General features: G+C 31.7%; 1 protein-coding gene across 1 annotated transcript; it reads right to left on the bottom strand.

Moving 5' to 3' along the window:
- Positions 1–5203: 5203 nt before the first annotated feature.
- LOC123903782 (dof zinc finger protein DOF5.7) lies at positions 5204–6993 on the bottom strand. Its single transcript, XM_045953387.1, has one exon. The coding sequence runs from the start codon at positions 6586–6588 to the stop codon at positions 5506–5508; it is 1083 nt and encodes a 360-aa protein (XP_045809343.1). The 5' UTR covers positions 6589–6993; the 3' UTR covers positions 5204–5505.
- Positions 6994–17575: the final 10582 nt, after the last annotated feature.

The raw sequence follows: 17575 nt of genomic DNA, 5'->3' as shown, positions 1-17575 counted from the left end.
TTATACATTTTATATAATTCAGGTTTCACTACACCATTATACATTCAGGTTTCAATTCATTTTTGTCAAAAGAAGCAGTGTTAAAATCTTGACTGTATTATGAGTTATATACTCAGTGTCCCACAATTGTCAAAATATGTTGAAATTAACATGTAAAAGAATCTTTAGGATAAAAATACATTTTAATGTTCATATATATTATACAATCTCATATACAATATAGATTTGTCTTCACTAACAAAGTGTGGCATACCTGCAGATAAATACTTAAGTCCTCTAATCAGTTAAATTAGTCTTCCGCTCATAGATACATCGATTTTTCTGAAAAAAACCTTGTCTTCCAAACTCTTCATTCTTTTGATGAATAATTTAATTATATACATTTATTTCGAGTAGATAGACAAAATAACAATAATTGTTAAAAACTTTGATCACGGTATTCAAACTTCAATCACAATATCCGACCAAATAATTTCAAAAAATTTATCAATTTAACGACGAATAACTATATTTATTGGCATCACTAGCCTAAAACTAAAACTTTTGTTTTGTCACCATTTTTGGTTAATTCAATTCTTTCTGCCATGATTTTTAGTTTCGCACTACTTGTCACAAGTAATTAAACACATTATTTATACTTTAAAATTACTTTAGTTTATGTCAAATGGATCCCGATCGATAGTAATTAAAAATACTTAAGAGTAACAAAATGTTAGTTGGTTTAGTGGTGATTGGCGCCGAACTTGGTAGGGAGGACCACGGTTCGATCCTCCGCAACTGCATTTGGGAGGGGACTGAAACCACTTGATGCCAGAACTCGCCCCGAACTCTGGACTACTAGGGCCCCCTTCCCCTAGGAACCAGAGGGTGAAAGTCAAAAAAAAAAAAAAATACTTAAGAGTAATATTTTAAATTATAATATAATAGAAATAAATGCCTATAAAATATTAACAAGTGATCAAAAAAAAAAAAATTAACAAGTGAGCTAAAATTGTGAGATTTAATATGAGTTCTCAAGAGTTTCATCAATTAAAATAAAAAATGAGTACTATTTCAGGGTGATATGTTAATGTGGACCCTATTTAATATACCACCATTGAATTGAAGATGCTTTAAAGATGAATATTTTAAATGCGCCCATAAAATTGTGGTTAGATGTTCGATTCTTATTTTCAAATAAAAAAGAGTAAAAAGTTACAACTCCCTTTAAAAAAAACTAGAGAGACTATAACCAGAGCTGACTATAGGTCTATGCAATTTAGGCCACAATACAAGATTTTTAAATTTTGAATTCTCAAATTAAATTCGAATGTATAAAAGTCTTGAAAATATATTTTACCACCATTCAACTGTGACTAAATTAACCATACATATATAAAACTCGAAATCCTCACATATACCAATATTTAAAAATATAACCAAATCTCCATAGTGTTTAAAACAATCCGACTATAACCACGCATTGCTCAAATTATAGGAACTAAAAGTATATTTAAACCAAATAATTATAAATCCATGAATATGAACTATATAGTTCTCTAGTGATCTAAGAAAATTTGTTGGTCTTTGTATATCTAGCAATCTAGCATCATGTCTTCCTTTATGTTTTTGGTCATACATATGATTGCATATATTCTTTTTTTAGTACTAACTCTCTAATTCTTAGAGAAAGAGTATCGATAATCCAGAACTCGAGACTGCGATGTAAATTAAACACAGATTCTTCCGAATGATTCCCCATCCTAAAAAATTTACTGGTCTTTGTATAGGTTGTGTCATGTCTTCCTTTATCATTCATATGATATGATGATTGCATATATTTGGTTAGTGGAGGAAACTATCGAGTGATTAAAGTGTGGTGTGGGCCAAAGTTTTCGGCGTAGGATAAGGAACGAACAAGAATGATGAAAATTATGGATGGAGTATAGATTTTGTTCTTGTATATGTCATGAACTTCTTGCATACTATTACTATTACTATATGGAAGTTGTAAAATGACGGTTTTCACACTATCAAACACAACCAATCCAACAACATATTTTACAAAAGTGTCTGTCTCAAACTCACGTTAATCACGCAACTTCATGTTCTTCATATTTCGTATGTCACTATTTCCTTTTCGTTTTCTGTTTATATCCTTCTCTTGCATGATTCTTGTGACTCATTTGAACAACCCCTAATTAACAAATTAAAACACACGCATATGACATATAGAAACACAAAAGTATGTCCACAAGTTTTATCTATTGTTTGGCCGGATATCTTTACGCATATTTGAATATGATCTTGTAGTTGTGCGTGAGTTTCAGTAATATTTGCTATTTTGTTTACGACAAAAAAAGAATTTATAAAAAAAGGTTAACTCGATGGGTTGGTAGTAACACCATATTATATATGTAAGATTTGGGATTCGAATTCAAGACACTCACTTATTGACTTTAAAGTTAAATTTTTATTTAAAAAAAATGAATTTTATGATAACTAAAATTGAAATGATCGATATTTAATATTTTATCAAATTTTACTAAAAGTAGTAAGAGTTTATTTTTAGACTTTTCCTTTAGAGGTTCATATATTTTTTTTACGCAAGAGGTTCATATGTTTGACGGAAAAGTGTAAACTTTGAAACTAAAGTTGCATTTGTTTTTTATTATAGCAATTATATTTTATAGGAGATGAGCCAAAGTAACATTTTTGGCAAGTAGCCTAGCCCAGTGGCTATAAATTTCATCGTTAAGGTGAATAAATAGGATGATCGAAATTTGAACCCCAACTCCTATATATATAACTTAATGTCCATGTTAAGTGAGCTAAGCTCACAAATTGTTACGATAAGAATAAGAGGCTTGCCAGAAATAATTAGTTAAGTACAGCTCATTTAATAAAAATATTGCATTAAATATTCAGAGACCTAATTGTTTTTTTTCGTTTACTTACATAGACCTAATTTGAATCATGATATATCTATTTACTATTAGTCATTAGAATAATTGATAAAAATATATTAGAAAGTTCTGGTGAATTTAGTTCAGTTGGTAAGGACATCTCATTTTATATGCACGAGCCGAAGATTGAATCTCAGACACCTTACTTATCCACCTTTAAAGTGAAATTTTTAACCATCACGCTATCTGACAAAAAGATATTAGAAAAAAAATGATATACAACTCATTTGTGACTAAATTTAATTCTTTTTAACGGTGGGTAAAACTTTATTATATTCTTGGTAGATGTTCATTAATTAAACTGTACAAATATATGGGTAAATTTCAGTTTTAAACAAAGTGAAGTAGATTGCATGAATAAATATATGAATAGAAAAATGTGAAGAATGAAGGAGTAAAGAGGTGTAGCATATAATAATGCAAATGTTTGACGCATTTGTGGGGTCTAAGTTCTTTGGAGCCAACAATGAAAGTGAAGAATAAAGACGACAAGCAACAAAAGTTATCCTCACTCACTGCTTTGCTTTTTAACTCTCTTTGCACATCACATAGTGTTCCAATAAGAATCGATATAATCGATAGTTAGTTGGTTTAGTAGTAATTGACGCTGAACTTGATAGGAAGGATCACAGTTCGATCCTCTACAACTATGATCGGAAGGAGGCTAGAATTGACCCCGAACCAGATCTAAGGCGGTCAAGTGGGTCGGATACTGGTGGTGAAAACAACAAACTAAACATGTCAATACTTTAGAACTACAAGAGAGACATCAAATCTCCACCAAAAACCTCCACCAAGTCGAACCACGACTCTTTGTACTACTTATTGGGGAGCTCTGAGAAGCATCAAATGAAACATGTCAATGCTTCAGAACTACAAGAGAGACATCAAATCTCCACAAAAAAACCTTAAGACATTAGATTCATGGACACCTCTCTTATAAATCGAATTACTCGCATTAATTATATAAGACTTAACTACTCACGCTTGAAATCTCACTATATACATATGTGTATATATGCGTGTATATATATGTGTATATATGCGTGTCTGTTATTGAAATAATGTTGACAGTGTTTCATTCATTGAATTCACTTTAAAGAAGCACTTTATCAGACAGCACCAAATCACAGCACACTGCAAGAGAGAGAATAGATAGCAGGGCTATAAACAGAACTTGATAACATATAGTGCAGGGCTAATAAGAGGGCAAGCAGCGAAATCTACGCCCAGCCACTGCGTGTTTTGTGTTCTATTGCTTACTTGCTCATTACTCAGAGACTCACTTCTCTCATAGATACAGTAACAGACATGCTAATGCTAATGCTATATATCCATACTACTACTTCATTTCTGCACAATATATAATTTTCTTTTGTTTCTATATACTCAAACTTATTATAGCATAAAACAAATCAAAGATATCACATTCAATTCTTCTCTCTCATTCACTTAAATTCACAACACTCCAAATCTATCCTTCACAGATCCCAATATTATCTATGCTATGACTGTGACTATTAGTGAAAACGGTAAAATTATTACTTTCACTACACCCTACTAGCTAGTGTAGCTAGTACCTAGTAGTGTGGGTGTGGTGTGGCTTCAAAAATTCTATAGTCATCAACAAATTAATTAATTCAAACTGGACTTAGTATTCAAATATAAATCCTACTATTGAGATTGTTTTACCGTATAATTTAACGGTACGATCTAGACTGTCTGATCTCACATCAACAATTTAAATTTATTACTACGTTCAACTGTGCTACTAGTCATCCTTCAAATCTTAAAATATTGTGGATAAGTGCTTTCGGTCATGATGCCGAGTTTAGACCTCAGTAAGGTTGAAGTACTCTCCGTACAGTTTTTATTAAAAAAATTGCTATAAATTATGGTAAAATAAAATTATGTTTTAAAAAATTTAAATTGCGGTCTCAATTATATGTTGCGTAGGCATTTTCTTGCTGTGCAACTGATATTGAAACCGAAATTTAAAATTGTGGGGTTAGCTTCTATTCAATTTCATATATGGTATAGAGTGCATGTAAAGAAAAAGCACCAAATTTTGCTTTCTCTTTTATATGTAGGACATATAATAAAGGCAACAATTAATAGTGGAGGAGGATCCACATAAACAAAAAAATTTGTAGGGCACAAGAAATTATGTACTAAAGTACTGGCTAAAATTAATATTAGTAAGAATAAGAATTTAGAAAGTAGAACATTAATTAACTTATATATGAACACATGAGGCATTGTAATAATTTGATATGATAAAAGATTATAGTCTTAATTTTCCCATTTGTTACATGACATATATGTTTTCTTTTAAAGCCAATGTAAACACCATTACATAATAACTAACATATTCCTAAAGAAATTTGATTCAAATATCAAAGTTGGCCTATTAAATAATTTCTTCCTAAGTAATTTCTAGAAAAATCTCTACCTCATACTTAGTCTCCAATTTATATTCGCAGTGACTCGCTGTGATTCTGAGAACTTCACTGTGATTCCAAACATACACCGACTCTCCGAATCTCAATCCTCCCTCAAACTAGGGCAAAGCACTATATTGCTGCTGCACATCACTCCAACCATGAACACCGCCACCACCACCACCATTCCAGTTGCTTCCACTATCATGTCCACCACCACCACCGCCGCCACTAGCAGTTGGTGTAGCAGCAACAGAACCATAAGAATTACCAAAAAACCACTCAGTTGGTGTATCTCCACCATTTATACTTTCTCTTCTTGAATTTCCAACAGAAAAATTTCCACCATCTTGCTGCTTTGTAACCTCAAGATTCTGAAACAAAATAGGTTGCAATGGTTTCTCTGTCTGATTATTTTCTTTCTGCTGATTTTCTCCACCACCAAACAGCATAGATAATCTCTGTTGCTGTAGCTTCCAGTGCAAGTCTTGGTTCATAGAACTCAATGATTCAATAGAAGAAGCAACGTTACTATGAATATTCATTGAGCTCATCCCTTGAATTGCACCATTATAATTATTATTATTTCCAACTGAAAAAGGAAAATTCATAGCAGAACCAGCAATAGAATTTGAAGAAGCAGGGTAATTATTATGATTCATAGCAGAAGAAGTTTCTCCAAAAGATGAAAACTGGTTAAATATTGGAGAAAGATTATGATGATTTTGTTGATGTTGAAGTTGAAGCCTTGGAAAAGGTAAACCAGTACCAAGATGAAAATCCATGGAAGGAGAAGAAAGAGAATGAAGAAATTTTAAACCACCAACAAGCTCTGAAGAAGAAGCAGAGTCTTTTGAATTATCACAAGAGAATCTTGATGATGATGATGATGGTCTCATTTTCTTGTTTTTTCTACATCCGCCGCCGATCGGAACGTTGCGTAAAGCTCCACCTTTAGTCCAATATCTTCTACATGTTTTGCAGAAATGTCTTGGTTGTGTTAAGCTATAGTTGTTGTAGTAGCAGAATTTTGTGTTTGGTGAATCACATCTTGGACACTTCATGTTTTGTTCATGTGGTGGTTTTGTTGTTGAAGTTGAAGATGATGAACATGTTTTCTTACCACCACCACCACCAGAACCTTGTTGGTTGTTGTCTTTGTCTTTTGGAGATTTTGAGGTTTTTGTTTCATCAGGTGACATTGTTTTATTTTTTGTTGAGAGATAGAGTTTTGGGAGTAAAGTAAGAAACTTTAGCCTAATGGGGTGGAAAAAAGATGTAATAATTTTATTTTTTCAGTTTCTTTTAGAAGAGGCAAAGATATTGAGAAATTGAATATGCATGGTGGTGTTGTTGAGTTTTGATGAGTTGGTTTTTTTTTTTTGTTTGTTTGTTAAACTTGTGATTGTAATGAAAGAGGGTGAATGAGAAGTTTTTTGTATGTGAAGTTGGGTAAGTAGTCTTTTTCAGATCTAATGGAATAAAGAAAGCTGCATGTGTGTGTTGTGTATAGACATAATTGTGTATATATGGGATGGGATATGGAAGAAGAGAGGTATAGAGACGGAGAAAGTGGGGCACAGATGGCACTAGATCATCCAAAACAGTTGTGTCAGTATGAAGTGATCCACCACTACAACAAAACTAGTATTAGACACAAAATTTAGATAGAATTAAAGACTAAATAAATTTTGAGTTTAGTTTGGATCTCCAGTTATATCCGACTTTCGAGCATATGATTTGATGAGATCTCTGCAATACTTTATAGAAGATGGATAGTTGTCGTCTGATATGATGGTGAGTTTCAATTTGTTGGTTGTATGGTTGGAGTACCCCTTGTACTATCCTTAATAATTTTTTTGCTTATAGAAGATGGATAGTTCACGAGTTTTTTGTTTTAATTTTTTTTCTTTCTGAATGTGCAAATTCTTTTGGTTTTGGTGACGTCAAAGTCTAATAAAAAAAATACATATGTGGCAAACGAAGGTTGACAAAACAGCGTGTGACATGACAAACGAGGATGATGTGGAAAAGATGATGCTCAATCATCCACTTAAAGAGTCCAAATCCAAAAATGAATTTGTAGAGAGAAACCAGATCAAAAAAACGAAATTATAACCAAAAACATATTTTTATTGTTTTTCTAGATTTAAAAATTTGACTCATATTTCTCTAAACACAATATTTATGTTATAGGTTGTACTAAAAAAATGTTGTAACGTGTGAATGTGTGCAATAAGTAACGGAGAAAATTCGGGTTTTTATTCTTTACAAGCCCTTAATATGGTTTACTCTAAAATTGGGGTTCTTAATGAGTGTGGAATTGTTAATCAAGTTCTATGCACTTCAAATTTGCAAATCCTATTATAGCTAGTGGCACAAGCTAGTAATATTGTTGTTTGTTGTTTTTGTATTGCGTGATTAGTACACATAACTTTCCTTTCTCAGCTGGGACATGTTTAACAAACTTTTTCGTCACACATGCATGTCCTTTCTTTCTCTTTTAAGTTACATGTAAACGTGGATTTTGACACTTGTTTTTTGCATAAGATTCTTGGTCACAAACATTGCGGACCAAAATTATGTATAATCACTTTATTACGTACTCTTCATAATCAGTACTATTGGTTTTGGTAACTAGCTCATAACAAGGTAGGTACCAAAGATCACTTAAAAATGTCCTCAAAATTCTCATATTCTTGGAGGGTTTTTTTATTAGAATTTGGGTAAGTTTGTTATGAATTTTTTCAAGAAAAAATCTATAATTTAATTATTTATTTTTAATCGAATACTCTTAACTTATAGTACCATTGATCAAAACTACGATGACTAGTATAAGACATAGTCGCCGTTGTAAGGATGTGAGCAATTATATTTTGCTTGTTGTTTTACAAATTTCAGCTTAATTCCAATAACACTAGCTACTACCTAGTGGCTATTGTACAACTAATTGCCATTGTTCCTCACAAGATTCAAACTTGCCACCTTGAAATTATAAGACTAAGCTCTTTCTCAAGGCTAAAGTTTTTCTTCTTCTTAAGAATAAAAATCACTTTTATCATTCTTCTAAATCCAAAACAAACACCCACATAATTTTGTCTCTAAATATTCTAACTTTTAAACATGAGATTTGTAGTTTTTGCCTCAAGACATATTTATTGTTTAAGTCACATTCATGTTAACATATTCAAGAGTAAATTAATAGTTTTACCTTAAACTCATTTAAAATTAGTTTTCAAAAAACAAACACATCCTATTAATTTGTAAAGGAAAAAGTCTAAGGAATATATTAATTAACAATAGAGTGTAGCCCATACTATTTCTTAAGTAGTGTTCAATTTAAAGCCATAGTTTATTCTCTATAAAATCAAAAAAAGTAGTAACTAATCGTTAGTTGGTTCAGTGGTGATTTATGCTGAATTTGGTAAAGAGACCACAATTCGATCTGTTACAACTACGATCAAGAGAGACTAGAATCACTTGATAACTAGCTCCCGAATCAGATTAGACGGCCCAGTGCACTGGTCGTATAAAAAATTAAAAAATAGCATTAATTAACAAACACTGTCTTACCTGCAACCTAGTGTTATAGAATTGATAAAAAGGGATGCAAAACATAAAGAAGTAAAAGAATGAAAATTAAAAAAGTAAAGGATTTTAATAATTGTGATGGTACATAACCTACATGATAACAATAGAATATAAGCTAGAATTGGAAGAAGCTATAAGAGAAAGAATGAGTGAGTAGTGTGGAGGGATGGTAGAAGAAAGAAAGGGAACACAACACAAAAACAGACAGCAGTAGTACAACAGAACTGGGTGCTCTGTACACTGTCAACACCGTGTCTGTCTATTTTCTTTCTTTGATACGTCGCTTTTCAACCAAAGATTAACTTTACTTTCCATTTCATCATCAAAGCCTCAAACAAAAACCTCACACGTGTGTGATCTTTTTTCTTACATCCCTCTATTAATCTTGATTAAACCAGTTCATGAGTTGTTTAGCTTTCGTTGATTGCACTTAATTAATTAACTCATGCTCAATTATAGAACATACTATATATATTAGACTCTGGTGTCATTAGTCGGTCGGTTGAACCATGAACCAGATCACTAATAAATAAATATTAGCACTGCTAAGATATACGTAGTGAAAATCTACGAATGCAAATATATTTATTTGTCAAAGTAAATGACACGCCAATCGCGAACCTCATATGATACAAATATTCACGAAGTTAAGCATTTCATTTTTCAATATTTATTTTATTTGATAAAAAGGAACTAGCTAGTAGAACAGATGTTTAACTCGGGCAAATTCCTAATTTCAACCAATTGTATCAGCTGGTCAGTCCAATTTTGAAAACATTGATTTTGGCTGTAGGGATGGCAGAAAAACCCAAACCCAATAGACCCACCCGAACCCAAACCCAAGTTAACGGGCGAAACCTGAGTTGACTGGGTTTGGGTGTGGGTTCGGGTGGCACCCGAATATATGGGTGTGGGTTTGGGTAGTATCAAACCCACACCCGAAACTCATTCACCCACCCGTTTATATATTAAATTACCTATTTACTCCTTATGTATTTATATAAGGGTAAAAGTAGGGTTTTGCTCATTCCTTTCCTTCAATATACGATAGACTAGAGCGGCTGTATGGATTGCTCCTTCACTCACTATTACTCCTCTTCCATTCCTTCACTCACTCGAATGATGAAATGCTTATCTTATTACTAGTATTGCTGCTGCTTTAGAGCTTTTGACATTCATATGGATGTTTTGTAGCGATGATACCCTATTATGTCATTTCTTTGTATTTTGCTCCCTTTTAATTTTATAGTTATGTTTTATTTGGTGTAAAATTTATGAACTATATTACCAAATTATGCTAAATTTTGCATTTTATCAAATATAGTTCGGGTCGGGTTTGAGCAGATATTCAATTTTACGTGTTCTTGTTACAGGTTTCGGGTTTGAGTGAAAAAACCCGAACCCAGCGGGTGTGGGCGTGGGTTTCATTTTCCCACCCGAATACCATTTGGATTTGGGTTTGGGTCCGAATATATGGGCGTGGGTTTGGGTAGTATCAAACCCACACCCATAGGCACCCATTGCCATCCCTATTTGGCTGCCAAAGGAATTATTGTATCTGTTTGGATACTCTCTCCCACTGCATGGTGTAGTAAACTGTAAACTACATAGCCATTTGGATAGAAAAGAGAAAATGGTAAATATTTACTATATTTCTTGTAGTTTGGATAATTCTTGACAAATGCCCTCGTGTGATTTCAACTATCCGATCTTAATCAAATGACATATAATTATAACTTTACAAAATATATTTCAAACACAAACTTGGAATGTGAATATAGCCTTGGTAATGTGATTATTATGTATATTATGATGATATAAATGTCAAGTGACTAAGTTAAATGAAATAGTCAAGTATTGTTTAAGCCGTATAATTCCATTAGCTCCTATTACGTATGTATTGATTGTATTGTATGTTTAGTTTCTGATTCTCACCGTACAAATCATTTCAGATGGTCTATTGAGAATTGAGGAGATTGGATTTCTCACGATTACTGCGTCAATGCAGCAACGTTCGATAAAAAAATGAATAAACGAGATAAAAAATGTGTTAATCTGTCAAATCAATAATACATGAATTAGAGCTGTTCGATTATAAATCAAAGGATAAATTTGCTTATTGCGCATAGCTCCGTGAAGCAGCTACGACAGAGAATCTAGATCCGTGAATTGAGCTCGACTAATCAAACCATTCATATTAGAACAATGTGAATGTGTAACCTAAGTTGTCAATCCTAGTACATATGGACACATGGCCCATCTCAATCAAACCACAACCCCTTTATTTGCCACTTAAATTAATAAACAGCAGATTGAGCAAGAATAGTACAAACCCTATAAAAGTTTTGTTCAGTTACAAAAGGAAAGTTGATTAATTAATTGAACTCAAAGACTCAGATTTTTTTTTATAGTCTTTTATTTATAAAAAAAAAGTATTAAAAACAAACAAGTACTAGTACTACTAGAATAGACCACACATAAACCTTAGTTTCTTTTGGTCTACATGTATTATTAAAATTAAATTGATTGAATCCACTCTGTTTGATGTCTGTTTCTATATTTGAATCTGACATAAGGAAGGAAGTACAGTTATGAAAACACTCATAACTGCAAAGATACCCAATCTATGATTTTAACGGTTGTGATTAACAATTTACTTGTTTGTCTTGTTATAGCTTAGTTGATTCAACATAATACCTTTCTGGGAACAAGGAGATCGTTAATTTTTTAAAGTTCAATAATAATAATAATAAAAGTCACCCTTTTACTTTACTTTGAGATTATTATATGCAAATTAAAGTTCCAAATAATCAAGACGTTTGGTCTAGTGGTGAGAGATTTAGCTAGTATACTATAGGTTCCGAATTTGATTCTCAGCTTATTGTAAACCAAAAAAATTCCAAACAATCAAGACATTGAGATTAAGTAGTTAATAAGTTCTCTTTAAGACAAATCATTTTGGTGAAATCATATTTGTTTATGGTAAAGATTATTTTTTGTCAAATTTTACTTACTTTGCGGCCGAATTCTGAATTATCGAAATACCTTTCACTTCTGGAAACGAGAGGATTAATAAAAAAATATTTAAAGCTTCAAATGCAAGTACTAGTGAGGACACTGGACATGTCTCTTATTGCCAGCTATTAAGAAAAAGTGATAATGTTCTACATTAATTGAGTTCATGATGATAAGTCAATTAAGACAAGAAACAATTATTAAACTTATTTTAATTAACATTGAACTTCTTTGGATTGATTTATTTGTCTTATACACTGGTGGAAGTACTGTACTTGTGAAACTATTTAGTGAAATTTATGATAACAACTTATGACATTGATCATAAGTTGTTTTTAGTTTATTTTCATAAATTTATAAGATAATTTGTTCATAGATTATTTGAAAATTATTTTACTTTATCGCTTGTGATAGAAATAATTTATATTATGCTTAGAAGTATAGTTTGTATTAGCGATAAAAAAAATTCTCAATACTTTTGGCTAACAAATAATTTTAGAATAGTTTGCATTGATATTATTGTGTTGTGTGTCAATTGCAATTACATGTCACGATGGTATAGTTATCATGTACTATTTTTAAAATCCGATTTTGAAGAATATTGAGATATAAGTTATCATGTATATAGTATATATATGGAAAGAAAAATAGAGTGTTTATAAAGATGGAAGCACCGACTAAATATTGTGTTATATGGTTGAGAAGAAACGTGCAAAGACGTACGTAGGAATATTGCTATAGTGATCGTGAGTGAGAGAGGGAACAAACAAACATGTGAGTGATCAGTGAGGGTGGCTGGATTCTCGTGAGACCAAACCTAAAACCATACTCATAACATATATAACATTACGTTACATATGATATATATATATGTATGAATATGAATATTACTAGTATGAACAAGTGTTTTATTTCCTTCAACGTTACGTCTCACGAGTTACATCCTTACTATAACTACTTTTACCATTTAGTACTTCGGCATTCAATTTTCAGCTTCTTGAATAAGCAGGTAGAAATAAGAGTGTATATATGCACTTTGCCGCTATAGGCTCAAATATGATCAACATAATATATAAATAGTAGAAGCAAATAATAAAGATCAAGCGAATTCTTCGGTACACATTTTATTTAGATGTGTATTGGTACATTTGTTAATGTGGACAATTTTAATAGGTTTACAATTAATATTTATTAATTTTTCTATATTAAGCGCTATATGAGGACCAATCATAATTATCTACCTCAGCGGTGTACCGGTATATATTCAAATATAAGATGTGTACCAGAGTGTTCACCAGAAAAATTTACTGTTGTACATCCTTTGTTACCATATCTCAATATTGGTAGGAATATCACATTATATAACTCAAAAGGTGAATTTTTAGCCAATAGAACTATTTGACAATTTTTTTTTATATTATGAATGCCCACTAATTATCGTAGGAGCAAATGAGGTGTTGGAATTTCTACCACGTATTCCGGATGCAATAGAGACACTAACACTCTTAATGTTTTAAGAGACAACCCCCAAAGAAACCCAAATTTGGATTAGGTTTGTGCCTTCCAATCAAATTAATTCCTATAATTTCTTCTCTTTTAAATGCTGAATTTTCAAGAATATCAACAACTAACTACAAGGAATTCAAAAGTAGAAGTTGACAATTACCTATTTAGTGGCTTGCTGGCACATATTGACATGAAGGAAGAAAACCATTTTTGAGGATGATTTACGGGGCTAATGCTACGATGGACCACCTTCACAAGTGGTCTACCGTGGACAGGTGATCCACCGAATATGAATTTTACAAAATTTACTATTGGATTGAAAGTTTATATCGTATAGATTATTCATAAATTTTTTAAATTTTTTTGAAAATCATTTGATATGTTATTGAGACCCATCAAGATTTACATTATTTAATAAACCGTTAATCTTGATGTGTCTCAATAACATATCAAATTGTTTTCAATTATTTTAAATTTTTTCATGGATGATCTATATGATCTAAACTTTCAATCCAACGGTGGATTTTGTAAAATTCGTATTCATTATAATGTTACCGTGACTGGTCCACCATGGACCACTTGATGAAGTGGTCCATATTAGAATTTACCTGATTTATGGGGTTAGTTCAATCCAACGACACTATCCTTAAAATGGTTTGACAACATAAACAATTGGTAACACCATATCCCTATGAACATTTGCCATGTAGACATCATTTTTTTATTGATTGGAAAAACCCTCAAGAAGAGTGAGTCAAACTTAATTGTGACAGAGCATAAGCATACTCCATAGCTAGCTAGGTGTAGTGACCTTCTACGTGACTCTCATGGCAAATGGCTAACAGGGTACTCTCGTAAAATTGGAACTTGTAATGCTCTTAGTGTTGAGATGTGAGGGGCGTACTTGGGTATGCAGATTACATGGAGACAAAGTTTTCACCATTTTTAGGTGGTCAATGACTAAAAAATTCTGGTCGACAAGATCATGGAGAATGCCAAAATCAATAGTAAATTGTCTACTTTTGTACGTCGCATTCAGGAGTTTTTGGAGTTGAATTAAAAGATGTATTTCAATCACACCTAACAAAAGGGAAATAGAAATGCTGACTGATTCACTATTTTTAACTTTTCTATAAATTCTTTTTAAATTCATATTATGAAAACTTCTAGTGAGATTTTAAGTTTTTCTTTTTAGGCTTAATCCCTCTTTCTCCTTCAAAAAAGATTTGTACTAGATTTATTTATTTGATCGATAGAAATAAATGTTAACGACAAAATGCAGAAGCATGCTTTATTTATTCTACGCCTAGCAAGTATTAAGGTTCTTCAGATGAACAATCGCTTTCACTTCTCTGATTGCAACATATGGTTGACTACTTGACTCATCAATCTGAATGTCATGAAAAAGTAATCATAATATAAAAAAAAAAAATCAAGTTATGTCCTTTGATGAGTATGATCTTTGTACATAGCTATAGCTACATACCATGCCTGCATCAGAAATCTGTCGACTGATAATAGTACTGATGCTGAAGCCGTTTTTATTATTCATAAAATAAAATAAATATTTTCTAAGGATATGGTGAAAATCGATAAGCATGCATGCTATGCTGTCACTGTTATGCAATAGTTCATCCAATCCTAACTCTTTCCCTTTGCTCCTATGCTACACTTCATTATTCATATTTTCTTGGACAAATGAGTTATATAGATGTGTGCTTTTGGATTAATTACTGAGTTATATAAATATAAGTATGTATTATTGTGTTTGTACTGCGCTCTCGGTGGATAAAATAACAATTTAGTATTTTAGATAACTTATAATTGAAATAAAAATTTGTTATGCGGCTTAAAGAAGAGTTTTTGTGGTCGTTTTTCTTCATAAACGATTTTAAAATTAAACACGATACAATTAAAGTTATTACAATTAGTCACTTAATTTTTAACAAATTAAACACAATTTACATGTTTGAACTCTAGCATAGGAATATAATGTCCATCAATTCCTCAATTCTCCAATTATCAATTGTCTTTTGTCCAACATCATTTACTTCGTGTCCTCCTTTTATTATTAATACCTTCTTCTAACATAACAATTTTAAAATTAAATATGGTATAAGTGGAGTTTTTTATTTTTTATTTTATTTTAAAGAGTTAAAGACGAACTCACACTAAGTAATGAGATATGGAGAATTGCAGGTTTGAACCTGTGCCTCAAACATATCAATCAAACATGTTTAACGTTTTTTAACATTTAAGATGTATTTATGAGACAATTTTAGTTGAGCTAAACTATGATTTGACATTTATATGCTAAAGTACGTAGCTCATTGTAGACTTATGATAGATGACAATAGTTGTCCCCGGTGCCAACAGAAACCTGAATCCATTATGCATGTATTGGGCGAAATTTTGGTCTCCAAACTTGATAATTGGGCGAAATTCTTAAACTTAGGTCTCATGTCTTGGCTTGAATGGAACCTTGATAATGACGATATTGAAAATACACCCCGAAATTGGGTGACTTTCTTTGGCGTCTCTATCAATGCTTTGTGTTAAATTAGTACTCCAACCTTCGACAAAATTGGCTTCTTCATATAGCTAACAAAGTGCAAATGGTAGTTAATAATATTATTAAACATGCGGCTTATATGGAGAGCTATGGGTCCATCATTCTTATTAGATGGGAGCCTCTACTATAGATACTCTTAAGTTTAATGTAGATAGAGCGCATAGTAAAAGAAATGGTTTCTCAGCTTGTGGAGGATGTCTTAGAGACTCTCGGGGTGGTCTTATTCATAGTTTTTATTGCAACCTTGGCCACAATAATTCTTAAGGTGCTGAGATGTGGAGTTTAGTTCATGCTACACATATTGCTTGTCACCTTCATCTTGACCGTGTCATTTTTGAAACAGACTCCACCCTTGTTGCAGTTGTTGTTCTCAATCGTTTTACCACCATATTTGATCTCAAACCTCTCTTAGAAGAAGTTCTTAATATACTTAATCTTCCGGATTGAGTTGTCATTATTCAACATTATTTCAGATAGGCCAACTCATGTGCAAATTTACTAAGCAAGAAGGGATTTGATGTTCATTTTCTCCCAATTTTAATTATTCCTAATTGTAATTTTTTACATGCTCTTTTAGGTTGAGATTACAAGGGTGTTACCATCTCTCGATGATTTAAACCTTTTATTATATATAAAAAAAAAGTGAAGGCACCAAAAGAAATACTCTTGTAAGTAGAATATGTTGTGGGCCAATAAGTGACACACCCTTATCAAATAGATTACTAGACTCATACCTCCAAATTGGATCTCATACCATACCAACATAAAGTACACATTTCATATCCATTAATTAACTTCTTTTTCTTTTATTACTGCAATGAAAAGATTTTATTCAGAAATACCGTGATTATAACAATTTTTATATTATCAATCAATTATAATCTTGAAATACTATGAAAAAAAATTATAATCTTGAAATCACTAAAAATGTTTCACTAAAATAATAAGATTTTAAAGTCACAAGATTGTTTGCAATTAGTTGACAATATACAGTACATCAAAATTAAACTCTATTAAAAATCAAATAAAGTATTGTTATTATTATTTATATAATGATAAAGCACTTTTCTTTTATTGCCATACATAGTGTTTTTTTTTTTTTTTGATAAGCATTGCCATACATAGTGTGAAATTGCTTGCTAAGCTAGCAAGCTTATTTTTTTGTTGGCTTTTATTGCCATACATACATTATACATGTAGTGAAATTGTTTGTTAAGTTGGCAAGCTTATTTTCCTAATGTATTATGAAGCTAAGATACCTATTAATCAATATGAGAAACATTAAGAGTGTTAGCCACATCAATGACAAATCTGTATTTAACATCATTCTTTGCAAGCCTCTCAAAAGCAGTGTTCACATAATCCACAGGAATCACTTCAATATCTGCTGTGATATTGTGCTTTGCTGCAAAATTAATCATGTCTTGGCTTTCTTTCATTCCTCCACCAGCACTACCAGCAATTATCTTCCTCCCTAATTTATAAAAAAATGTTTCTTAATTAAT

This window comes from Trifolium pratense, linkage group LG2 (assembly GCF_020283565.1).
Source record: "Trifolium pratense cultivar HEN17-A07 linkage group LG2, ARS_RC_1.1, whole genome shotgun sequence".
NCBI classification, from domain to species: Eukaryota; Viridiplantae; Streptophyta; class Magnoliopsida; order Fabales; family Fabaceae; genus Trifolium; species Trifolium pratense.
This window is presented reverse-complemented; position numbering and strand designations above follow the sequence as displayed.

What these genes read in the sequence shown, in the direction of transcription:
- LOC123903782 (XM_045953387.1), bottom strand. Translation starts at nt 6,588, where the DNA reads ATGTCACCTGATGAAACAAAAACCTCAAAATCTCCAAAAGACAAAGAC.